This window comes from Lathamus discolor, chromosome 5 (assembly GCF_037157495.1).
Source record: "Lathamus discolor isolate bLatDis1 chromosome 5, bLatDis1.hap1, whole genome shotgun sequence".
Taxonomy (NCBI): domain Eukaryota; kingdom Metazoa; phylum Chordata; class Aves; order Psittaciformes; family Psittacidae; genus Lathamus; species Lathamus discolor.
The window spans coordinates 4,713,898-4,740,288 of NC_088888.1; the positions used below are offsets into that span (position 1 = coordinate 4,713,898).

Below are 26,391 nucleotides of genomic sequence, written 5' to 3' on the forward strand. Positions count from 1 at the left end.
TAAAGCCTTTTCAGTACCTCTCTTAAACCGCATAAAGGAGGTTGTGCAAAATTACTGGGGTAATGCTTACTTGCCCAGCAGAAAGTTCATTTGTATGTCCTTACAGGCAACAAAAAATTAGCCCACTTCTGCTTCCACCAGACTGCTGCTAGGAGAGCACCACACTAACTTCCCCAGAGGCAGTCTGATGCCTAGCAAAACAGCTATTCCAGCTGAGTTGAGAAAAAGAATTAGTCGAGATTGTGATCCCTCTTATTTTGCACACCCCCCCCCCCCAAAAAAAACCCCAACTTTTCTTAGTAAAATAAATAGATATACCACAGAAACTCTTACCTTTTTTTATATATGGGCATGTTTGGAGAATGTATTGGTGGTCCTGAGGGGGAACTTGATAGGGATCCTGAGTATTTATCCATGAGTCTCCATTTAGAAGGGATGTATTCTAATGGGGGATCAGGTGGCCATTGTGTGTTTGGTCTTCCTCCCATCGAAGACAAGGGAGTGCTGGCTTGGTCATGGTACGGTGGCAATGATGACCTGTTCATATTGTTGAAGAACACCGATGACAGGGACCCACGACCAGGATTCACTTTTTTATTTGATAGCTGTGGACAATATTTCTCTGGGAGAAACTGATTCTGTGAAGCAGAAGCAAGGGGTTGGAAGATGGTACTCATGCTACTTAGACTCTGCTGGGTATTTTGTGCACTTTCAGAGAGAGGACGGTCTTCTTGGCAGATTGGGCTGAGCTGGAAATCTTCTCCATCCATAGGAATGTAAGGAGCCAAGGTTTCAAGGTCCAGTTCATTGAAGTCAGTCTGCACAAAAATAAAAGTTCATGAAAGTTTATAATGGTTGTGGCAGTTAGTGTGATGAGGAATACAGGTAAGATGTGAAGCAGAAAAATGACCGATTCCAAATTTACCCATATGAAACTGGCCAACTCCTCCTTGAACGTGTCTTAATTCTATGACTAATATACGTGTTCATTATGGCATCAGTAGCAAAGACAACAACCTGAAGAAGAAACCCCTCCCAGCTAGGCAGCATTTGCTAAAGCACCTTGCATGCAGCCTGCAACACCAGTGTGATCTGAGGTAGATCCTGTGTTTCAGTATGTTTTTAATAATTTGTCTGCCAAGACTCCACAACATGTGGTGTGCAGTTAAACCTCAGGCTTTTTCATGCTAAAATAGAAAACGGAGCTTCCTCATAATCCAGCTACAGGAAAAAAATGCACCTAAAAAATGCAAATGTTTTAAAAAAGCTTGGTCAGAAGGCACTATTGCACTTAAATCTGTATTTTTTTCCCCTGGAGAACTAGTCATACTTAAATGCATTCCTCTTGGCCTTTGAACAGAGCTGAACAGAGAGGGAAGTCAATGTTGGCTCACCAGTCAACTCATGACAGGTGTACGTTTCTAAGGCTCATTTTTGCCACCAAAGCTGCTGATGCGGTGGGATACACATGAGCAAGCAGATGCTGAACCTGACAAAACTGAAGTTTGCAGTGTCAACTCTTGCACTCAGTTTAATCATGATCCACACTTCCCCACCCCCCTCTGTCTACTCTTTCTATTATTGAAACAGCTTTCATTGCTGTTTATGTCCAGACTTAGCTGAAATTTCTTCAGGACATGGACTACAGCCTACCTAAGTCTGGCAATTGCACTGACAAATGGAGGCACCTCATTTGGGCCCCAGCACCCAAACTTTCTATAGGATTAATAGAAGGAGAAGAGTATAAGGTCTGAGCTGCCAGCCACTTTGTTTATAAAAAAGTATAAGCTCTTAACAAAGGCATTTTAACTAAGTATCTAAAATTAGATGGGCCAAATCAGGCCTACACCTTTTATTCACTACCTCACTTGATGCAATGTTATAATAATGGATTAATTTATTTATAGAGGGAATTTCCACACTTACACCCTGATTAGAATACAGGAGATGAAGACCATACCTTATTTTACATGCAAAGAATTGTCACATCTCTGAAATCTTCCAAGAGGTAAAACAAGAACAATATATCCAAAATGCCAATTTGAATTTTGTAGTTAAAGGAGATACGTGCTATGGAGGGACATTCCTTTCTCATTTTAATGTTTTGCAAGAATTAGTTTATTTATGTTTTGTTCTAGGAAGGATGTTTACTTGTTACCCTCGTCATTAGGCTAGGTTAAAAGAAATTGTTGCTGCTTGTTTTCCTTATCCAGGCTACAGAAGCTTGCAGATTCTTAAGAGGAAAAAGAAGAGTTGGCAGAGAGCTTTATCAGTGCCACCACAGTGACAGCCTAAAACACTTGCTTCAGAGTTAGGGATAGAAATTTACACCCCAGCTTTTGAAAGTGAATGAATTTTAGTGTCATGCATCAAAGCTTTGATGTATATGTGCAAGTGCAGGTAGCATGTAATATCATTATGTCTGTATCACCTACTAGCAGAGGACTGATCTTTATGGCGGCTGGAAGAGACATTAATTCCTTACCTGTGAGGTGCACTGGCTTTTTGATTCTGTGTCCATGGCAAAAAGTTTTTCAATCACTTCAATCTTTAGATCTTCATCCACAGAACTGTAATAATCTCCTGGGCTGCTTGGCTGCACAGAGATAAGAATTCACTATAAGCAGCAAGACAACCATAGTATTGGCTTAGCAACATGCTGTTTATACTGTACTGTTCAGTAATGGATCTTCCCTATGAAAAGCAAATGGGCAGACTGCATACATAGTGTCCTCAGAACCCAAACCTGTCTGCTTCTATCATACGCTTTTCTCCAACATAATACTGGTCACTACAAAACACAGGCACTCAATACAGGAACCTAGTTGTCTTCTTGGTTTAAATGGTTTGGTTTGGTTTTGTTTTGGCAACTCAGACCAGAAACATGACATGTACACTATCAAAGACTTTTGTCAAGAAGGGAGATGCTCAGCAATCATACAATCATAGAATAGTTAGGGTTGGAAAGGACCTTAAGATCATCTAGTTCCAACCCCCCTGCCCATATCTCAATGCCTTTCTTAACGCTGGACATCCTTTAGTAAAGGCCAGCTAAGAGTGGCTCCAGATCCAGGGGGCAATGCCCTGAAAACATGTTCATCCTTTCAGTGGGGAATGCAATGGAGCTGCTCTCAAAAGCCTGAGCTGGGTAAGCTTTCTAAAGATTATGGCTTCTAGTTAACAAACAGAAAGAGAAGGGGTCTGGGATAGTGGTGCTAGTGACAACAGTATTTTACTATAGCTTTTTGTTTTAGGCTAACTCATGAAAGGTAGCATGTTGTTATACTATTACTTAGGAACAGCTGAAAGAAAAAGAGAATTGCAATGTAAAGGCAGGATATAGTTCCCATCCAGTGTTTTTGCTTCTGGTCCTTAAGATATACACAGTACAGGAGGGATATATATACACTGGTCCTTGTTAATAAGCGATGAGACAGGCCTGCTAAGATGAAAACATCATCTACATATATTGATGGGACTTACATACGCAATATAACATGCATTTATTTTTATAGCTCCTCTTACCGTGGAACAGCTACTGTTACTGCTTGCACTTGGAGTACTGTTGCCAGGTGCAATCTGAGGCATTGTAAAGGATGGTATCGTCAGTGTTTCACCTTGAGCAGTGTGGCTTTTCACTTCCACTGGCCATGCTTTGTTTGGTGTCAATACAGCAGTGGGGAAGGCAGGGGCTTCCTCAAACTTCTGTGTCCCTGGATGGTATTTTAACAATATTAATGAACGCTTTTAGCTTGTCTGTGTTATGATATAATTGCAGCTATTCATTAAAAGTAAACACTGCTCCTAGTTGCCATGACAATAAGTTGGCATAGACTTAATGCGTGTTGTTTAGTCAGCAAGAAAGCCTGAATCTGCTCTCATTCACAGAAATTTTCCACTGGTGTGAGCATGTGGGCTCTTATAGACACTACTCCCAGTCTGTGCACACAGCAAACAGACCTTGTCTATTATAAAGTTTCTATAAATGTAGGTTCACACACGGTTCTTTGTTGTACAAATATTATTTATACAAATACTAACCAAAATCCAGGGAAATAATGGCATCGCCGGGTGTTGGTGCCAGCTGAGCCAGTTCCTCTGGTTCCTCCTTTAGCTTAGTAAACAAGAAGTCACTCTTCTCTGTCGCGGGGATGCTGCTCTCGTAGGCGGTGTTCATCGTCAGCAGGTGAGGCTTGAAGAGCGATTCCGTTTGGTCCATGGAGAACACAACATCGTTCTTCTCAATTTCACTGACAAGAAAATAGGTTTTAGGCATTTTGCACTCTAAAAAACAAAAAGATGCGAGTAATGTAGGCAGCACGCGCTCTCTAAAGCTGGGGCCCGTACAAGCGTTTTGGCCTCTCTGGGTGGCATGCCAGGCTCTCAGCAGGCGAGGCACAGTTCCAGCGTTGCTGAGCACCGCCATCTCGGGTGATGCAGAGACTGTGGTCAGTAGTTCTGTGGGAATACTCAGGGCTTTGTAGCACTGCTTTTTAAAGGGATGTAGTAGAGGCTATAATGACCCAGACTATCACTCAAATAAGTATTTCCTATTTTGGCCCCATCTAGGACCCAAAATACTTGAGTTTGGCAAAAGAGGCAAAACTCCTGATTGGTCCTGATTTTTGAGGCAATAAACAGTTTCTCCTAGGAATATAAGATGCAATTATTACTTAATTTTCTCTCTCTGACACAGCATTAGAAAACCAAAACACATTAGCAGTTGTGTTACACAACACGATCTTCAGCCCAGGCTTTATACTTTCATACCAGCACAGCAGCCACGCTGAAGAAGAGAACGGCTGTGGTGTGTTTCAACAGTGTGCATGGGAACAGACATGCCACATTTTTCATCGATGTCTAACATCAGTAAACAAGACTGAACCAACATGACTAAACTGATTTCAGAATAACAACACTGAATAAACAGACCCTTCAGAAGTTCTCCTGATTATTGTGTTTCTTCCAGCCTGTGATTCCATACGTGGTTTTTCTGGCCCGTACAGCTTACCTCAGCACATAGTTGACACAGACGATACACTGAGGCTGTAGGTTGCGTGTATTGTAAATCACTGTTCCTTGAGTCTCCAGCCATACGTATCCACCATGCTTGGCAAGCATACGGTACTGGGCGGTCACTACTTGACCTTTTGTACACACTGAGAAAGGGAAGCATAGAGATGTAAATAACTCAGCAGGACAGGAGTATACAATAAGTAACACTTGTTTGAAATAAACTTGCTTCTGAGTGTTAATTAGTGCAGTTTTGCCTATCACATTTGTCATCAAGGATGCTCAACTTTGGGAAAATTCAGCCGTCTTGACCATGCAAGAAAGGGACTGTTCATTCGAGGTTTCCACTCAAAGTTGGAAATTTGAGTTTTGACATTTGAATTCCTGAGATAGCCTGAGTCTTCAGAGCAGAGGGGGGGTTTTAAAAAACCTAAGGTAAGATCCCAACTGCCCCCCAGAATAATGCCTGCTGGTTGCATGTTTCCTGAGAGTCCCTGTTCTAGAAGTAAGTAAGCGCCTCAGTTTGGGCTCCCAAGTTGACCTGTAAGAAGGTGAATTTATTTAGGCAATTAGTTAATACTTTTCTTATTTAGGTGCAGGATAAGCCCAAGAGTCAGAATGACTTAAAAGCTACACTCAAAAAATTAAAAAAAAAAATCTTATGGTTTAAATCTATATTTTATATAAATATAAATCCATATTTTATATACATCTATATTTTATATAGAGATAAAATTATAAATATATTTTAGCAATATATTTTATTACTATATAAATCCATATTTTATAAATCTATATAAAACAGATTTATATATCTCTTTATACATTAATGTTCTTTTATATACAGTAATGCTAAGAGATGCTTTTTTATATACATTAATGCTAAGAAAATTCATTAATTTTATATATATTAATGCTCTTTTTATATACAGTAATGCTAAGAGATGCTTTTTTATATACATTAATGCTAAGAAAATTCATTCATTTTATACACATTAATGTTCTTTTTATACATTAATGCTAAGAGATGGAGACATCAACATCACAAAGGTGGAGTTATCACTAGCACAGCACTGGTCTTAAGAGGCTGAAGAAATACTGTTATGCTTAAGTTTCATATTTTTAAAAGAATGGTAAATGGGACAGTTTTGCCTAGGACAATAAAAAAGCAGAATTACTGTATTCTCTATGTGCTTGATCTGTGTTGTTTCTCTGCAATAGCTTAAAACTAGCAGCCTAGAAGAAACCAAGAGCCATGTGACAAATCGAATGATGTTTATTTAACTTGAGATGGTTTTTGAACTGGCCCATGTTTCTCAAGCAATAAACTGATAATGGTACAACTCGGGTTTAAAGCCTCATCTAGATGTCTGACGGGTGAAATCCCACCTCCCTTCCAATATTTTGTAACATTTGAAGACACTGAGCTTTCAGTCTGGAGCTTTGGAATTCCGAGATGTGGAGTTTTATGATGTCCTGACTGTGGCAATGTGTCAGTTGAGGAAAAATACTTAGGGCTGGAATATGCAAGCAGAATTTGTACTAAGAAGAAGTTGTATTTGTGAGCAGAGGTAGTTGTATCGAGTAGCAAAAATGAGAACTGGCTCAACTAAACCTTTGCCCACATTGGCAAATCTCTCCTTTTAAACAGGTTTTACACCGTCAAACTAACACCCTAAAAATAATGCAGTTTGACTTGGTAGGGCTGGAAACTCAATTCTGCAGTTTTTATACAGAAAAGCATCCTCTGAATGTAGCCTTCAAGAGAAACTATTTATTGCCAGTCTTTCCTACATTGCCACCAAACAAATGTACAAATCCAGGCCCATGAAATACAACTGTTTTGCAGATAATTGTTGCTGTGTTTATCCTTCTAACTCTGAAGTTTGTTTTCTTCCTAGGAGTATTTAATCATCCTTCATTTAATTTATTTAGACAAAGTAGAACATTACTTTTATTGATTAAATACTTCTGGTGGAACAAAACCAAAAGGCTTTCGTTTCAGAGTGTTTTAGTGACTGGACTGTTCTGCTCTGCTTGTGAAACATAATTACGCTGCTTCCTAATCGTCAGCTCATCAATAAGAGTCACAGTGTAGGCGCCTGTTACATTACAAAGAAGCTTTTTACTGCTTTAATCTTTTTTATTATTGTTATTCAAAGCATGTCATGTTCTGATATAATAAAGTACAGCAGAATCTCTCCATGGGGTAATCTCATAAATTAACAAAGTCAGCAGTTACGAGCATATTAGTATCAATGCTGCATTTAAGGTTCTGCCTGCAGAGTGAACTTCTCACTCTCCTCTCTTGGTTGTTTTTAATCATACCTTGTCTGTATCTTTACAGAACTAGTAACATCCCAATGAAATAGGCTCCAATTATATTCCTTATCTTCCAGTGGAAAAAGGGGAAAGGCAGGGGTGAATTTAATGGAAAACAAAAGCTTGTTTTTCTATTGCAAAGACACCTGTGAAATATGATTCACATGGAAGGCTTGGCAAACTTCTGCTAAGTGCTACCAAGTGGCAGGTCCAGATGGTGACATTCAGCCCCCCACTGAAGTCAACAGCAAAATTCCCATTGGCTTTAACGGCAACAAGACCACTCTTAAATGGAAGTGATTATAGATTATTAGTTGCTGAATTGGAAAGTAGAGCTCTACAGTCAATCTTTTATGTATATTTGTGTAACAAGACAGATTTTCATCTTGCTCGCATAACATGCAAAAAACTGGGTATGATAAATAAATACTGCCAAATGCACTCTATAGTCTTCCCATTTGATGGTGACTAATTACGAATCTTGTACTCTATATGCAACTATATTTCCAGCCAAGAACACAAATTTTATTGTTGCTTGCTTGAATGTGAGGTTATTTCACCTCCTATAAAAAATATAATATATAAATTTTATATAATAAATATGATAATATAATAAACATAAAGTTTATATAATTAATACAATATATAATAAATAAAATAAAAAATAACCCTGGATTGTAATAAAGTTGCAATAAGCATGATTTATCACTAAATTAGAAGGAAGGAAAGGGAAGGTGTTCTGCTTCTAACCAAGAGACTCATTTGAGGTTTTGCTCTTTCTCTCTCTTCAAACTTGTCTCCTCCCTCTATTTCCTGTGCATCTTTACAACACTAAATGCTTGGCACTGTCAGAATTGATAACTGTGTTACTGAAATAATATATACCCTATATGTAGCATATTTCTAATATTTCTAATTATTTCTAATAAAAATTATTGTTTAATAAATACAAGTGTGCTGAACATAAACTTTGAGGTGGATATTTCCATGTATAAATGGCCATGGTTAGGAAGAACTAAAGTTCTGTATAGCTACATGCTAGGAAGAACTAGGAAGCTCTCTGTAAGTTACATACCTGCTTGGTTACCCTGGTTACAAGCTCTCAACAGCACACATTACAAAACCTAGGGATTTCTTACTCGGAGGGCCTATGTGTGCTTTCTCAAGTCACAGCTTGCTGTCACTTTGCCTTGGTGGTTGTTCTCTGAGCTGGTAAGAGGCCTGACTGTCCCAGAAGACATGGAAAGTATTTATCTTAGAACTAAAGGGGTCAAATTTGCTGGCTCTTGTCAGCAACAGCATTTATCACAGCACAGACTTCGGTCCTGTGTTTCCAACAGTAAAGACTCTGTGCTATCATAAACACTATGGCACAGTTGGATCCTAAATATTTATAGCCTGCGCAGTGCACAGTGCCTTGAGCACTTCTGCTGGTATAACTTGCCCCTCTAGACTTTCCCTTGCTTTCATTCTGATTCTCAATCAGTCCTCATGCCCAACAGCAAAACCTTGTAGGACATGGTTCTTCGCTGTAAGCACAAACAGCATATAGACGTACACTTTGCACTATATGAGGTGAATTAAATGGCTAGAGTGAGAAGCAACCTCAGTCAACTCCTTGTCAAGATGGACAAATCCCAGCTCAGCGGTCCCGCTTCATTAACTAGATAGGGATACCCATGAAGGTATCTCTCTCCTGTTACCAAAGAGATTGTCAGCTCTCATTTCATTCTTTCCCTGGCATTGTCCCATTCTTAGAAATGCAACTCAACAAGTCAAAAGCAACAGTGCAGCACACCCCCCTGATTTCTCAGGATGACTCTAGATAGCCCAGAACAGGATACAGACATCCCGTCTATGAACATCACCAATTCCTTTTCACTGTTAAAAACACAAACACATTACCTAAGAAACCATTTTAACAAACATATTCTCAGACAGCTCTCTGCAAGTATGGTTTGAGTTCTTTTTCTCTTTTAGGCAGCTCTGGAAACAGGATGATTCATACCAACACCGTTTTACAGCACACAACTTTAATCCCTGCCAAACGTTCTTTCAAGCAGCATTTCAACTCAACATTGTCCTGAATCCTTGCCATTGGAGTTAACGCATATTCCCTTTCCCCCTAAAGGTCAGACAGTTATTCTTTGCTACCACTTTTCTTTGGGAAATAGAGAATACTTTCTGTAAGTCTATTTGGTGGATAATTCCCTACAGATGTGACCTAAGTTATGGGCTTTTTCAGGAGGACAGAGATCTTGATCATAGTAACTACAAGATGGGGATTTTTTAGCATGTGGACTCCAGTCTAGGAGCTTTGCTTTGTTTTCTATCAAAAACCTGCAGCAGACATTTTAGTGATCTGTTGCTGAGAACTGTCCCTTACAGTAACTACTCAATGGCTGCAACAGCCAGGGGTGGGCATGTCATTTGTACATTAACACACCGTGTTGTCTCCAGCCACAGCACCAACACTAAGGGCAGACACTGAACGCTTGACTAATTCAAAGAACTCTTATGTGAGCAAGAGACACTGCATGACCTGCTGAAAAGAGGGAGCAGAACTTGGATCTGATCTCTGCTCCCAGAATAATTCAGGTAAACCCATCACTAACCATCATTAAAACCAGCTAAAACTGCCAGTTCCCATAGGCATAAGAATAACAAGCAGCAGCTGTTCCTGGCAGTATGTATTATTTGTATAATGAATATCCCTTTTAGAGAGTCTCCTTGCACATCTGTTTTGGGTGGGGAGGACAGTTGTTATTTGGTAGCAGAAGACAGACATTCAAAATTACACTGCAATAAGTCCTTCCTATTACCCTTTACAGCTGCTCTTTCCTGCTGAGCACAATGGCACGCTAGAAGGATAATACCACGAGTAAATAGCCTTCTCACCAAACCAGTACTGCCTAACTCAGCTTTTCAGATTTTCAGCTGATCCTCATATTATCACTCAGAGAGACAGCGATTCTCCTCTCCACCATCAAAGTTTAAACTAGGGCAAAAACCAGGCCTTTTGCAAAGATTAGCAGCAGGTTTCAGCAAGACAAGCACAGTGACCTGTAAGTTTTGTTACCAAGTGTAAATACTGTTCTTAGAGAATATTGGCACACAGTTGTATCTCCAACTGCTTATTGAGGTACCTGCAAGCTGTGTTTTATGTCCAAACTATGACAACAAGGATGTGACTTACAGTTCTGGTGACTCTTGGTCATACTCTCCGAATCCAAGGCATGGTAGAACTCGTATGCTGAACGGCCCAGCAGCTCCTCTGGATGGTATCCAATTAACTCTGTGATTCTTGGTTAAGAAAAAAAGCAACAAAACAGACTTTAAAATTCAGGTCACCTTAGCCTTATGCTAACACGGGCAGGGCAACCATCAGCTCTAGCCCTTAGACTAACAGAATTAAACCAGACCTTGCAGAAGGTCTGCACTGGGAAAACCTTCACTGATAAAGTCCTCGAGTCATCCACTGCACGCAGAATCTCCCAAATACCACCATTCAAAACCAAATACACATGAGGAGGGTAGTGGCTGGCACCATCGGGTTTATAAGTGTGTGTACATTTAAAAAGCATACATCAAAGGGTTAAATCACTACTTTGGGTCTTGCATTTAATAAAAATGCAAGGTGAGGAAATTAAGGGCAGTTAAAAGTAAAAAAAACCCCGAATTAGCTCTTCTACTTAGTGTTTCTCAACTATATGAGAACTTCAGCACATGGATTAGGTTACTTGGGTGACTAATCCACAAACTGAGTAGGTTTTACACAAAGAAAGCTATGATCTCAAAAAATAGACTGTTTTTTTCAGAGCCTTTCTGAGTACTTGGGCAAGGTAGAATTTCTCATGAGTTCCTGAATAAATGAAAATAGGTCAAACTGCAGATGATTTCCTCTAATGAGGGGTGGAGGGAAAAGGCTCTTTTTTCCTAAATCCAATTTGAAAAACCATCACACACAACTTTACAGGAAACGCAGTGAAAAAAAATTACATTCAAAAGCAAAAAGATGCCTTTTTTTTCTGGGAAAAAAAGGAAACATTACTGTTTTCCAAGTCAACAGCCCTCTTGGATGCCTTTTCCTAGCTTCTAAAGTGCAATAACAACCTGTAAGGTAGCAAAGAGCAATAGCAGAAACAACTACAAACCGACTGCTAAGCTGCCACAAACCTTGGAAAGGGGCAGGAGGTTTGCAAGGAACAGCCACAGCCTGCAGCACGTCACTGCCTTCAGTGGTGGTGCCCAAGTTTTATGCCTCATAACTCCCTTGAAAGGGTTTATCTGCCGCCACCACATTTGATCAGTGGCATTTTAAGAGACATCCTCAGGCCTGTGTACTCCCTGGAAGGACAGCCTTGGCCCAGCCCTCCAGACACAAGCGTGTCTTTACAAGACAGACATGTAAATGCTGTAAAGCAAACAGAGCAAGAACATGGCATTCATCTCCTGGATCACCCTCCAGCAAGGAAGACACAGAAAATGGAGCTATTTTGTGTATGGTTTGAACGCCAAGGCGTTGAGTCAGCTTTTCCCTCGCCTCCACAGAACTGTATCGTTCATACCCCTGGGACACCTCGGTTTTGTCACTCCAAAACCTACTGTGTCTTGATTTCCACAGAACAAACCTGGATTTATAATGGGTTAGCTGAGCAAAGGCTGTAGTTGGCTTTACCAGGTTCCCCTCGAAGACTTACTCTCCTGTTTATATTTACAGTTTCATTTCTGCTTACAGTTAACCTAACAAAGGGGAAATCACAGAATCAGGTTTTCTAAGAGCTGCTTTTTGGACTCTCCTTCACTGACCAGCAACTTTAAAATGCACCCCAGCCAAATCTGCAACTTTTCTCTGAAACCACAATGGCTTTCTCTGTTTTAATAAAAGCAGTAACTCTCATAACGAGTCAGTCACCAGAGCTGAAACACAAGGAGAAAAAGAACCAAATACAAAAGAAGCCCTAATAAAAGTAAGTCTCCCAAAAATACAGTTGCTGCTTGCCTTTACACAGTCAGCTGGGACACACCGGGGTAAGTAGCCCAAACCTTTTGCCAGGACCACTGTAAATATAAAGTCCTTAAAAAACAGAAACTATGGCCTTTGGTTATATAATGGCATAGTATAATAAAACCATCCCGGTTAGTTTGGAGCTCATCACAAGGGGAAGGCTTTTAAAATTCAGGAAGTTGAGGATTTACTCTTAATCCAGTCGTTTGGAGCTGAGAGCCAAGTGAGGCTTGAGCAGGGAGAAGGAAAAGGAAATAAAACAATGGAAAAAAAGCAGCATCATGTACCCAGCAGCATCAATGCAAATCCAAAACCACATTACAGCCTTCAAGGGTATCAACAGTGAAATTGAGATGGCAAGCAAAAAATACGCATTATGGCAGGCTGAGGGACTCTTAGCTCTTATCATACAAGAACTGCAATCTCTATGCAAAATTGTCTATTCCAGCCCTGTTAATTCCTCTCTGAAATTGCTCCTCACTGCTCATAACAAGCTCCCTCACTATCAAATTACTCTCTCTCTTATTCCATGGCACTAGAACCACTTGTGGTGCCATCCAGCTGCGACAATGTCAAATTTAATTAGATGTAACGATCTTGGAAGAACATTAGCAAGTGGCAAGTTGATATCTTTTTTAATACAACCAACCAAAAAGTACACAGAAAGATAAAGATATCAAAGAATTACCCACAAACCCCACAGCACTGGGCACACTCTACTAGTGAAGAGTAGCTGTTTTAAAAAAGAAATGGCTAAAGAGCTTCTATGCCCTTCTTCACTAACCCGTTAATCTGTTACCACTACTCAGATTCATTACATTTCTCTTTAAACATACCCGGGAGTGAATTGATTTTGTATTTATTTATTTAAAAATACAAAATGTTTCTTTCTCCCATCCCCAAAAGCCCTAAAACTGGCTCAGTATATTTTTAAAGACCATTATTTTATAACAAATACCCTGTTCTCCAAGAATTGTCAGCAGTATTTGTTTGGGGTGCATGAATTGGCAGATCACATCCTCCCTTTATTCCTCCTCTGCTGCTGCTGACTCTGAGAAGCTTGATCTTGCAGGCTAAGGACATTGCAGGGCTGGAAACCAGGTTAGCCACTTCCATGCCACATTACACACTAGGGATGAGGGGGCAGTTATCTCCACCTCCATCACCCCTGTCCTGTGACAATCTTGAGATGCTTGTAGAAGATTGACCACAGCTAAGAGCTTGAACAGCACCCAGAGGTGCCAAGGGGCAGCGTGTGCTTCAGCAAAGGTCCCTGTACTGACCCCAAATGAGCATCAGTTTGAGGTTCATCAGTGAGGTGCACACTCCAAATTCTTCATGCTTTCCACAGGAGCCTCTCAGCAACACAAAATTCTAAGTGAGATTACAGAGGACTAAGTGCACAGGAAAAAGCATCCTACAGAGCTATGAGGAGAAGGAATACATAACTAAAAGAGACACAGAAACACATGTGGCCCGTGGGACCAAAGGGTCATTTACAAAACTGAGTCCAGAACACAAGACTTCTACTTTGCTTAGACACCAGACAGAAAATTGCCCTTTGTGCAAGCTGGGGAATGACAGAATTGGAAAACAAACTGCATGGTGGTTTTGGACGGCACTCCTGCTATGGTAGGCTTTGTGTTCCCCTTGCATTCATAAAAGCTAATTAGAAGGATAATACTAATTTTTGTTGAAGATGGCAGGTGTCTGAGAGGCTGTTTGTTCTGTTAACCACTTGTTTCTCAAAATGCAAATACCTTGGGGGGGATCTTCGTTTTGCCGGACTGGCACTTCAGCTTTCTGTGCTAAGCCTGTCACCGTGATGCACACCGAGGTCAAAATCCCAGAGAACACAGCAGAGGTGGGCATAGCCCTCCATGTTACCAGTAGATCTGTCCCAGCTACTGCTACTTAAATGCTTTCTAAGACTACCTCAGTTCCCCTCAATATGCCCATTTCTTGGGATGTGGAGTAAAAGCAGAGTTTGTGCTTAAGTTACACAATGGAGGAATGAGCGATCTGAATCCTACTTCTAGGTTTGTACAACTTTGCCCCATCTCATCTCCTAGAGACACGGCAAAGCAAAGAAAGCTCGCTCCTTTAAAGGCTACATCTCCTAATGAGACAAGCTATTTCAAGTATTTTGTTGTTTCTTAAAATGGTGCTTTTCTGTCCCTTTACAGGAACACAAAGCTTTTTATTGTACACCATTTCTTGAGTTAAAATAGTATCATAAGCACCATCAGGACTGAGAAGTCAGGCTCTTTGTGAAAGACCGCTGTAATGTTTACTGCTCATGAAGAAATAGCTGGGTGTATACTCGTTGGGCTGCACGGGGACTGTGTGTGTGAGGGTGTGGATCTTTTAACAAAGTCTTTCTGTATTCAAACTGCTACCAAGGCATTGAAGTTAAACTAGTCTTGACGGGAACAAACAAACCAAGTTATACTTAAAGCAGAATGAGTTAAAAAAAAAGAGAGAAAGAAAAAGAAAACATAAAGCCCAACACAGCCACTGTGCTTGGGGTAAAGTCGTCCTGCCAAGTACCCACATTTCCTCTTGGAAATATTCATGGCTGCTTCTATTATAACCCAGAGCAACAAAGAAAAGAAAATGCAAACTCCTGGGACCCCTATCCACTCCTTAGAGGGAGAGCTGGCCCCTCAGGTGTAGCTGCCCTGCTAGGCAAAAGTCTCCATGGGTACATGATGAACTTCTCCAGGACTCTTGTCTTTCTTACTCATTTGGTCTAACTAAATTTCATTATTAACAAAAGAAGTTGGTCATGTTTTGTTCTTAAATAGGACATAAACCAAAAGCCAGTTTTGTCGATGCAGTTATTTGGTTTCAGATATCCTCACTTCACTGTTGTCTCCATACTGCATTTCCCCCCTGCGCAGGGATGGAGGGACAGGAAGTCCTTTTAGATGCTTATTTGTATTCTCACCTGATTTTAAAACATTCCCCAAGCACAGATCAAACGGCAAACTGACTTAAATCCTCACCGAAGTTCTGAGGCCTGCATATTTCTGTTTCACAGGGACACAACTCCATTTCCTTTCAGTTGGTCACAGCCTGGATACCACATGTACACACTCATATTAGGAGAAATCTAACTGGGACCAACAGTATTGGCATTGCATCTTTGCAAGGGATGGACATAGCAGATTGTGTCCCTGGCCATGGCAGGGGGGTTGGAACCAGATAATCTCCAAGTCCTTTCCAACCCCAACCATTCTATTATCTTCCTGCACCACCCTCTTCTGAATCACCATAAATCCTCCTTCACTCCTTTTTCTGCTTCAACTCTTCCATTAAAAAGTTCCACTCAAGAAAAAACAGTAAAGAGTATAACTAATTTGGCTTCTTGTAACCAGGAACATACAATTCCCCAAAGCAAGTCATGCCTTCAAAGTAATGAGGAACATACGCTTCTCAGTGTGCCGGTGCCAATGAGCTGGTATGTGATGCAGCCTCCGGAGCTGCCGCCTGCACATCTCCCCCCATGCAGAACAGATTTGTTTCCTTATCCTTGCCTCACCTGACTCATGCTACACACAGCAACTGTGGGCAAAGAGCAATTCCTTCTCCTTTCCCCAGCCTCCCTAAGAGGTCACAGGGATGAAGGTGAAAAACCAGTGTCACCTACAATGGCATGTTCCCTTCCCTGTTCTCAATACACTGGTCCCCTGCAAAACACCGCATACGGGTTTCTTTTGTTATGCACGAACCATGCAGGCCAAGACTTAATGTGCTGAAGTAGTTTTGGGGCTTTCTGTCAAACTCGGATACCATTTTCACTTTTGTTTTGTGGATTTTTCCACCACAGGACCATATAGCCACTGTTTCTGTCCACTCATCGGCCCCATGATCCCATAGCATCAGCTATGCCACCAAGTTAACAAAGTTGCCTTCATACAAATACTTGCCCTTTTTCTGACTAAACCACCCTCACTGGTGATCTTCCCCAACACAAAAGCATTGTGCAGCTAAACTAAACCCTCACTTGGATTATTGCATTGTACCACTGATCAGCATTTCTGTATTACAGCTAAAATAATCCTGTAAACCACTCAGCCAAGATAAGTGGAGCAAGGGAACATTTTTAAACCACTCTCCACTAATGGCTGAAGCATGCATTTAACAGAGAAACATGTTTTCATTGTTTATACCCCACAAACCCTTCTTTACAGGCTCATCGCCTTGCAAAAGCTGTTTTAAGAATACAAGCATATCCTACCTAACCACTGGCAAGTCATGGGTCCCCATATACCAATTACTTCTGGAAGGCAAAATATATGGGGGTAATGTCTCACACATTTAAAATGAGGGATGCCAGACTTGCCTGCTCCATACTGAAACTGTTCTGTATGCTCCTGAGGAAAAGCCAAGAGAATCAAGGCACTTCATGCCAGCCAACTAGCTTTTCTTATGAAGCGTTGAAAGGTGGCCAGCTTATGTTTCGCATCTTGCACTGTGATAGACAGAGACTACCGAGCTTTCCTAAAGAGATGACAGATGGGATCCTCATTTTCCACAAGGATAAATTCCAGCTTCATGTACACGGGCAGCTCTCCTTTGTACCCAACTTCAGCTTCACACTGAAAGCGGGTGCTTCCATTAGTAAGACCTCACATGGCTGCCATTCGTTAAAGTACTTCCTCAGAAATCCTAAAGTTTCTTTACCTGAATGTTTCAGCCATAAGAACTTAATGCCCCCTGGAAGCAGACCTGTCCGCACCAGATGAACTGCAAAGAGGACACTCAGACTGCTGCAGAAGCCCTGTAGAAAAGGCACCCGGTCCCAAATGATATGAGCTAGAAATGAAATGACTGGAAAGACACAGCCGCTCATGGAGAACCAAGCTGTGTCAGCCCTGCCGTGTCGCTGCAGAAAGGCTAGAGTATGTCGAAAAGGGTTTAGGCATCTGACTGGCACATGCTGCTTTTCCTCAGCCTGGATTTACATTCTTGGTGTAAACCGCTCCTTTAATGCAATCTGTCTAGCGGCACCAAACTTGATAATAACAGCCGAGTGTTTGCATTTTTATGTGTCTACCGATGTGTCGCATTTTGGAGCGAAATCAACATCCCTCTGGGAGGGAAGCAAGAGCCAGGAGGATCTGCTGGGAAGAACCTGGAAGGTTTGTGAGGTCTCTTCCTTCTCTGGTCTGGCTGGCTGTTTACAGCTTTATCATAATCTCAATAAAACATGAACCAACCATCCAACCAAAACCATTTAGGCACAGATCTGCAGCGCTGTTGCCTGCTTTTAAAGAAGAATCTCTGAAATTCCCTTCAAGTTAAATCCTCCAGAGGAAGCTGTTGTATATCTCCACCATGTGAAATGTTTTCCCTGTAAATCAACTCCCACTATTTAAGCCAGGGCATAACATGTCATTCTTCTTAAAATAAGCATGTGTATCTTTAATGGGATAGCATCAGTTCCTCTAATTCTCATTTATAATTGCTTATGCATGTGAATGCTGCCATACAGCAAAATCCTCTAGCCAGCCATTGAATGGCCCTAATAATTCAGAGGTACATTGCCTTTAATAATGACTTACTACCATATTGTTGCTTTCCTGTCCCCCAGCAGCAAATCTTATTTATATAGGATTTTCTTAATACTACAGTATATACAATTAATATTAATAAATATTAGTAAAAATTAATATACACCACATGCTTACATAGGATGTGTTAATACTTTCACCCTAAAAGTATTAACAAGAAAAAAAGTCTGTCTTATTGCAGTTACATCAGAGGGCATTTCTAGTTACAGCACGCTCGTGGCTATATTCTCAGAGAGGCCAGAAGGTCAGTCAAGCTTCGCACTTGTAATCTCGCTTCCATCCACAGCTGCTAACCCTGCTAGTTTATACATTGCTAGTTGATACGGTTGCTTCATCACACTCGTTGAAATCGTAGATCTTGCTTAGCACAAGCTTAAAAGACAAAACTTTGAAGGATGGAAAACAACCAAGATCTCAGTCCTGTGAGGTTTTGCGTAAGATGCAGCGTACGTATAATCCCACTGATAACCCTGCAGACCTCAGCGGTTGCAAGCAGCTCTGGATTTCAGGAAACCAGTTTCCTTAGATGGGAAATTTTGTACTAAATTCAGAAATGACCTCATAAACTTAAAAAAACCCCAAACAAACACCAAACCCACAAGCACTACAGACACACAGCCCCTTGCTTGATCCAAGATCCTCCTCCGCCCCCCTTCATTTCGCCACTAAATGAGCAGATAGATAACCAGCAAAGGTTGTTTGCTTTCATTGAGCAAGAGGTTGCAAGCCCATTCCAGAGCTGCAGATGCTCTGGATGCTTTAGCAATCCTTAGATAATCTAGAGCATGAAGTACTTTTCAGCTAACCGCTAACAGCATCCTCGGCCAAACCAACCGTAAAACAGTCCTTGTATAAGGCATGTCATTTCAGACATTCCCTAAATAAAACGAGAACAAAAATCCTGTGTATCCTTCAGTTTGCTAAAACCCAAGAAGCTAATGCTTATGGCTGCTTTAAGTTGCCTCGTCTTCTGCAAGTGAACTTGAATTCTTCACTCAGCACGAGGAGGAAATAAGGAGGAACATCATTTTGCCTGAACTGAGATTTGAGATGGATTAAGTGAGCCACTGAATAGCTGCCTTGGCAACAGACTGTACTTTCTCCTGCTCTTTTCTTACCAGGTCCATGCAGGAGGACATTTGGAAGGACTACTTATTTTCGTCAAAAAGATAGAAACACCTGTGGAAAGGAAGAAGTCAGTGGGGTTTACCTGTCATCACAGTAGGTGAATTTCATGTCCATGCTGTGGCGACTCAGGAAGGTCTTGCTGTCCAGGGGGATATCGATGTTTGAAGGATGCTGAATAGGCTCACACATGATTATAAGGCAGGTGAGAAGAGGCTCTTTATACCCACACAGAGTGTGAGGAGGGCAAGTGTTATATACTTTAACTTGTCCAGTGCAGTGCAAAACCTGAAATAATGATTTTTGAATGAGAAACAAACTTAAGAATGTTCTTTCTCCACATGACAAAATGTCTTTTCAAATCAAAACCACTTATTATGGCCCAAATATGGTACCTTCCATGTGGCAGACTTGAGGTTAACAGTTCTGCCTCTGTTGGTAACAGTGCATTTCATCCTCATGAAGAAGTCACGCTCGGTTGACATCTCTTTGCTTTTCTTCCCAAAGCCTGGACCTGTATGAGGAAAAGAGCAAATAGGTTTTCTCAGTTTTGCTTCTTGATTTTTTCTATTCACAAGCATGAAGGACTCAATAGAAAAAACGGACTAACTCTCAGATCATTTACCTGCAGAGACCATCAAAGATGCATGGACCACTGAAGAGCAGTTTTTAGAGCTCAGACCTAAAACTTTAAGTGGAACTTCAATAGGACTTTGTGCATTTAAACCTATCTTTAAGCTTGCAGCACATAAATCTTTGCAAAGCGTTACAAGTGAAAACATCATGCCTGCTTAACTTGATGAAAGGAAAACACTGAACGAACAGTTCTTGGTGCTATCATTTTTAAGCAATATTTAGTAAAACAAAAGAAACCTGCAAAGCAGCGAATAACAGTTAATGATTACTCTAGGAATGAAAATTCCCTTTACCACGACTAACATCTCTACTGCTAGCCAGTTACCTCATTTGGTTACTTAAAAAGCAAACAGTGACTCTATTTTCATTATTACCATTTTTCAGGCTTAGATTCTCTCGAATTTCTTCGTGGTCACATGGATGAGTGAAGTCAAAAATGCTGTGTCCAGTTAATTCCACCTGTGCAGAAGGAAGAGCTACACTTAGCCAAATAAAAACAATTGATAATATTTATCTGTTTTTAAATACCACCTATTCAGATAAAACTGGTCATTAGAAGCAGAATGCTCACAGACACAAATCCTGTGACCCTCCCTTTGTTTATCCCATGCATAACTTCATTTTCTCCCCAGAACAATTCCTTATCTTTGCATTTGCAAGTGCAGCTAACAGTCAACACCACTGGTTGCTTTCAACACAGAAGGAGAAAACCCCCAATCCACAAAGCAGAAAAGGGGGGTACGTAAAAGAGCAGCTCAATCCCCACGTCTCAGGGTCTAAGGCATAAGTTGAATAAACTCCCATTCTCCTCTCCATGGTCATGTCTAGGAAGGTAAGTTTGCAGTTGCCAAAGACAGTACGACTTTGATAGACAGGGAGAGGGACACCCCCCCCCCCATTGTCTGGTGTACATGGGGCCTGCTGAGAAATGAGAAATTCCATTTCCAGTCTCTTTTTGCAATGAGACACAGCTGGTTTTCTGCATTTAGGCATAGGACTCATTTCTAGGAATTGTATTACAAAGACAGGAAAGTGTTACGGAACAAGTTACCTGGGTAAGACCCATGTATTTGTTGACATTCTCTGACAGAAAGATCATGTCTCCATCCTGTGTCACCACAGCAATAAATCCCTCCAAAGCTTTCAGGTACAAGTTGTCCATCTGCTGGTCTGCCTCTAATTCATTCTCGTTGTCAGCACATACTGAAGGAAAAGAAAAGCATGTAAAGTCTTCAGCACCATAGCCAGCCTTTTTCAACACAAACACATCCAGGTACAAGGCAACCAAGACAAGACAACCCCCTTCTGAACACTGTACAAAAGGGATGTCTTTATCACTAGCAAGGCAGGAGATATCTTTCTGAACTCTGGCAAATGCAACAGACCCTCTAGTCACCTTTAGCGCTTTTCTGCAAGATGTGTTTTTCAGTATGTAACATCTAGATATGCCTAAGCACCGAAGCACATCTTTCATGCACATTCTTTTGGCCATATACACGTTCATCATTTCCCTTCATGTTCCTTGTTGAAATACTTGTTTTGGAGGAAGTCTAGAACAAGGAATGGAGTACTGCTTGGTAAAACATTATTAGATGTGGTTTGGGTTTATCATTTTTCAGGGTAGGGAAGAGGCTGAGCCAAACAAATGCAATTCTTCCTCCAAAGTATTAGTGAATTATGACTAAAAGGTGGGTTCAATCTAGAAGCCTCCTGCAACTCCATCTGCTAGTACCTAAGGATGGCCAGTGAGTAAATGCAGAGGGATGAGCACTTACAGTGCAGAACCCACCAAACCGCTGTTTGGAAAAGATGAGCAATGACAGAAACGATGCTGGCTGCTGCTGCACCCTCATCCTGCATCTCACCATTCCTGCCCAGCAGCAGCCCATTTCCCATCGTGCCAACAAGGGAAGAAATGGACTCAGCCCCGGAGCCACTGGGAGCACTTGTTTTACCACCTTTTGCTTCTCAATGAGACTGTTTTGTAGCAGGGAAGAGAAGACGCTCTCTGGGGATGGCCACCACAGGCTGGGGGTTTATCATTTCATGTCCCTGCACTGCAATTCTAACTACAAACACAACAGCCAGTTCCTCCTCAGCACAAAGCAACTGACTTCAGGAAATTACATCAGGGCTAGCATTTAAAACACAGAAAATACACAATAATATATCTGAATAGTACGCACTTTGACCATAATGACATTTAGGGAAGGAGGTAAAAAAAAAGGTAAGTGACCATCTGCTCCCAAGCTTGTTTCTGCTGCGTAAAGAATGTCAAGGGTCTTTTTTTACTTTTCCGGAAGCAAACAAATGGTTTATTCAGCAGGGCTCATGGCTGTAGCCCAACACAATCAACCAAGTGTGGGTTCAGAGAAAAAAAATGACTTTTCAGCTCTAACCCCAGACCCTCCTTTCCATCCCCCCCCCCCAGCTCATTAAGCTCGCATGAACAAAACATGACCAGTCAAAGGCAGGAAGGCTATTCAAAGCATTTGTGTTCTTAAATGCCTCCAACAGTGAAAGACAAACACTTTACTTGTATTATCAGATGATAAAGTTTGCTTTTCCATGTATATAAATTATATTACTTACACAAATACACGCAGAGGACATAGGATCACTCACATCAGGGCTGCAGGTTCAAGCCCTTAATATCCTAGCTGAGCACAGCACTTAAAGATATAGCCAGCTTTAAAGCATGGGGTTATAGGGTTCTGTGGGATCAGAGTTCAACTTGTTTTCATTAAGATTACCTTTATCCAGCTGGAGGTACATATAATGTGGACTGGGAGGAGGGAGGGAAGAGGGTTTGTGCTGCTGTGCACCCCCCTCTCATAACCCCAAAGAACACCCAAGGTGCTTTGCAGACACCCTCCAGCTTCACTGTTAACCCCACTGCATCTCCTTCAGCATCCCCATCTGCATCAGGCAGTGGGAGCTGGCAGATAAGGTTTCTTGTAGTACTTCGTAGATAATGCTCTGTTATTAGAAAGCAGCTGCACTGAGGAAACTGTAGGCACTATCAGGCACATGAAGGTAGAAGACAAATACCTCGAGGGACCCACCGTGCTGCTGCTGCCCATCCATTCCCTGCCTGCCCCTCATCAGCATCTCCCCACAGCCTGCCCAGGGATGCTCAAGTGCTGGAGGATGCACCAAAAGTGCTCATGGCTTCTGCTGTGTCCAGGTTCTTTGTGATGGTTGCAAACACTCAGTCCCATAAGCTGTCATCTGTGCTAAACCCTTAAAGCATATTAGCTACCTGAAGATCTTTAGCCCACAGCACAGAACTATGCTGGGCATCACCATGGCAGCCCTAAGTACGCCCTGTGTCAGGTAACTTATTTATTATTTATATTACTATAATTATACTAAGAACCTTTTATATGGCTGCAGTCACAGCATTATAGCTTGTCCCCCTTCTCCTGTGACAATTATTAGCTACTAATACATAGAGGACATACGCACATTAGGAGACTGATACATCAGTCATTGCCACTCACAAAAACCTAGTTCGCTTTAGAAAGAACCTATTTCACAGAAGAAAAACAAATAAAGGCATAAAAACAAACGCAGGCTGCTCCCAGAAATCCCTACTGTCTTTCACTTTGCTTTAAATTTTCTTCATTAATTCACCTCGGAGCTGGACTGCAGCGCTAGCACAAGAAAACCTGGCTTCAAATGGAAAACATTTAAGAAAGCTGGGACCAAACGGAAGCAGGCTGGGATGAGGAGGTAGGGGCAGAACTTTAGTCTTCCAGTCGGTGTGAGGCCACATAACAGCACCCCATGTAGACTGCCTGGAATTTTCCAGGTCTTAAAGAAAAGTAACTGTAGATTTCATTTACCCCCAGTTTTATTTTTTCCCTCTGTCAGCATTGCTTTTCCAAATAGCTGCTAACTAAATTCTGAAATAAAAACGTGTTTCTTCTCTTTTTCCCTACAACTTTTTCCATCTCCCCTCTATTAACAGGAATATCTCAGTGCAGGCACCATAACAGCATAACAGGGAGAACCGGACTGCAAATATGCCAGTTTAACTCTAAATTAATAGCACATTCAGCAGAATGAAGTGCTGTGATATTACTGTTCATATTATAGTTACATTTATGGATCCTGGCCAAGACTGTGCTCATGTAGTACTGGGAAGCCTATAAAGGAGGAAGAATCTCTGCCTAGGTGAGCTCGGGAGATGCTGAAACACGTCAGAGAACCTCAGGCAAGTACATTGGCCTCCCTGGGGTGACTGTCAGAGCTACAGCAGAACCAAGAGCAGAGCAACTGTGTCCATGTCCCAGTCTGATGGGTCATCCGCTGCTCATACTGCCCCGGGGCAGCATTTCTTAGTCTGCATCAAACTCTGATGCAGTATTTTTCAGTCCATGTCTCTGCCTGTATTAAATTTGGGTACTTTTTGGTAACCTCCACTTTGAAAAGTTTTCTAACCCCCAAAGTGGAATTTATTCAGCATCAAGAAACTTTGAACTGCGACGGCAAATGCTTATTGCAGTGTTTATGATAACCTTTTATGCTAAAAATAGCTCTTGTAAACAAGCTTTGATTAATTCCCACTGTCAGGATGTGCACTGTTCCCAAGTTTAAGAACACTTTTTCCGTAGATGCTTGCTCATTTCCTTCAGTCCAACCTCTTGGAACAAGCCTGACGGCTCAAAAATCAGGGTCTCCTTACAAGGAATAACTGCTCAGGTATAAACAGCATCTAGCAAACAGCTTATACTCCCCTCAACACCTTTGATCTGACTCAAAGGGGCCTTTTCTGGTCACTTCAGAGGTAAAGAGTGATAAAAAAAGGTTTCTACTGGAGGTCACAGCATCTCCTCCGCAGAATTCTCATAGCTTTGTCTCTCATCCTGGATCCTACAAATACCAGAAAGCTCCTTATGTTTTGTGCATAAAAGACACCAGGCTATAGCTGCCACTCCAGAGAGGGTTGTTAACACTGCCTGATGCTGGCAGGCAAAAGTTAGGGAACATCTAACAGCAGCTCCATCCTGCCCCAGAGAGAGCAGCCTTGAGCCAGACTTGTCTCTTCCTGGTTCCTTGTTTTCCATCAAAGGAAAGCGACTGATTTTTTTTTTCCTTTCTCTTCTTGTCTTGACAGGGCAGTACATCCTGTTCAAGGGGATATTTTCAATGTGCTCAATAAAAGCTTTCAGTTTAGATACATCAAGAAAAGGCTACTCTTAAACTTGAAGCTTCCTGAAGAGCTCTTATCTCCAAGCGCACAAGCAACTTTGATAAAGAAAACACTTATGTTAGTGTTGTTTTAATTGCAGAGTTTATATCTAGCCAAATCATTCAGATGCTGCTCCCGGGAAGCCGCTTTGAGTCCTGCAGCCCTCAGCGTTGAATGGCAAGACACAGCACCCCATCAGACCAGGCTTCCAGAGCCCTGTGGGACCTTCTGGCACAGCTTCTCAAAGAAGGGACATCGCTTCCAGCAGCCGAAGCACTCGGCACCCAGCTCCACTCCCATTCCTGGCAGCGCGGTTGGCACAAAGCTATTTTTCCAATTTAATAAAAGCAAACAAGTAGCCATGCTATTTTTAAAGCACTGTTTTATGCCACAATGGTCTGAGATTAGATGCAGCTTGTCCAGACATTCAAAAACAATGCCCGCAACGCTTCTCCCTATAGCTTGTCCTCTCCCTTAAAAGCCTGGAGAAAAGCTATTTTTTCCCTTCTGCTCCCTGCTGGCTTTCCGGCTCTGTTGTCTCCCTCCCTTGAAACAACTTCACAGTGGCTTCCTCGTGGCCTCCCTTCTCCCAAACAACTTCCCGTCTGCTTCCCTGTTCCCTCCCCATTTCTGCTGCTGTCTGCCTGCACAGGAGCAACTCCCACCCAGTTTCCTTTGCTGAACCTCTGCGCAGAAAAGACACCCTGGTGACCACACAATTGGGATGCGATGAAAGAGAGCTGATAAAATTATGTTTGCCTGATTAGCTTGACTAAAAGAGTCTGCAGTGTTGGCACACAGAAACTCACTGGTACCAAAGAGTTCTGGTTCCTGTAATGCCTTCAGCATCAATGCGGTCCAAAGGAACACTTCAAATTATGGGCACCACATGCTAACGCCTATACAGGCTTAGTAAAGTGAATTCTCTTCCTCATATCCAGACAAAAAGAGACTATCTGGGGCAGCCTTAACAACCATCATGATGTTAGCTGTTAACCAAGACAGCCATTCTTCAGCAAAAAACAGTTATTTCTTTCTTCCCATCTATTAATCCCCCCAAAAGCATTAGGCTAAGTTACTAGCTAGACTACAGACTAACAGCCAACAAGTACTGCTATCAGTTTTTCTGACTATACTAAAGGACGCAAGATCCAAAAGGTCCACTAGCGATAAGCATCAAACTGTCTATTTTCAGCAGCAACTTTATGGGATCAAAACCTTTCCTTGAAACAAAGATCAGTTCTAAATTTATCCCGAACATTTGAATGTCACGATGGCAAAAATGCATTATGCCAACAGAATTAGAGGACATCTTGAAAAATATTTAAGATGAGCATAATTAAGTGATATTTCTACTTCACATTCCAATTGTACCATGTACTGTTCTGTGCACAACATGGAAACAGTATTATAAAGCTATTGTTTCAGTTTGCTTCCTGTGATACTAATCTCAATCAGGCCGTCAGACGAACAGCCTGCATTTCTAAATGTTAAAGGCTTCCTCTCCAACA

The 26,391-nt window shown here is 41.6% G+C and overlaps 1 protein-coding gene and 1 long non-coding RNA gene across 10 annotated transcripts in view; one reads left to right on the forward strand and one right to left on the reverse strand.

Moving 5' to 3' along the window:
* The window catches only part of LOC136014628 (uncharacterized), a 66,280-nt gene extending 41,038 nt beyond the window's left edge, over nt 1-25,242 (forward strand). For 2 of the 7 annotated variants that reach the window (XR_010612808.1, XR_010612807.1), the window contains one exon: nt 19,044-25,242. This is a non-coding gene — a long non-coding RNA (uncharacterized LOC136014628). Of the gene's footprint in view, nt 1-1,907; nt 4,945-9,315; nt 9,481-19,043 lie in introns of those variants that run through there. The other 5 variants (XR_010612809.1, XR_010612813.1, XR_010612812.1 and 2 more) reach the window with 5 other exon arrangements.
* Nucleotides 1-26,391, reverse strand: part of EPAS1 (endothelial PAS domain protein 1) — a 112,506-nt gene that overhangs the window by 2,930 nt on the left and 83,185 nt on the right. For all 3 annotated transcript variants that reach the window (XM_065679483.1, XM_065679484.1, XM_065679482.1), the window contains exons 3-12: nt 20,735-20,886; nt 20,058-20,142; nt 19,443-19,561; nt 19,133-19,335; nt 10,532-10,638; nt 5,012-5,159; nt 4,042-4,250; nt 3,526-3,713; nt 2,486-2,596; nt 334-818 (exon numbers count right to left, since the gene is read on the reverse strand). In XM_065679483.1, the coding sequence (XP_065535555.1) occupies nt 334-818; nt 2,486-2,596; nt 3,526-3,713; nt 4,042-4,250; nt 5,012-5,159; nt 10,532-10,638; nt 19,133-19,335; nt 19,443-19,561; nt 20,058-20,142; nt 20,735-20,886 (1,807 nt within the window). The remainder of the gene's footprint in view (nt 1-333; nt 819-2,485; nt 2,597-3,525; nt 3,714-4,041; nt 4,251-5,011; nt 5,160-10,531; nt 10,639-19,132; nt 19,336-19,442; nt 19,562-20,057; nt 20,143-20,734; nt 20,887-26,391) is intronic.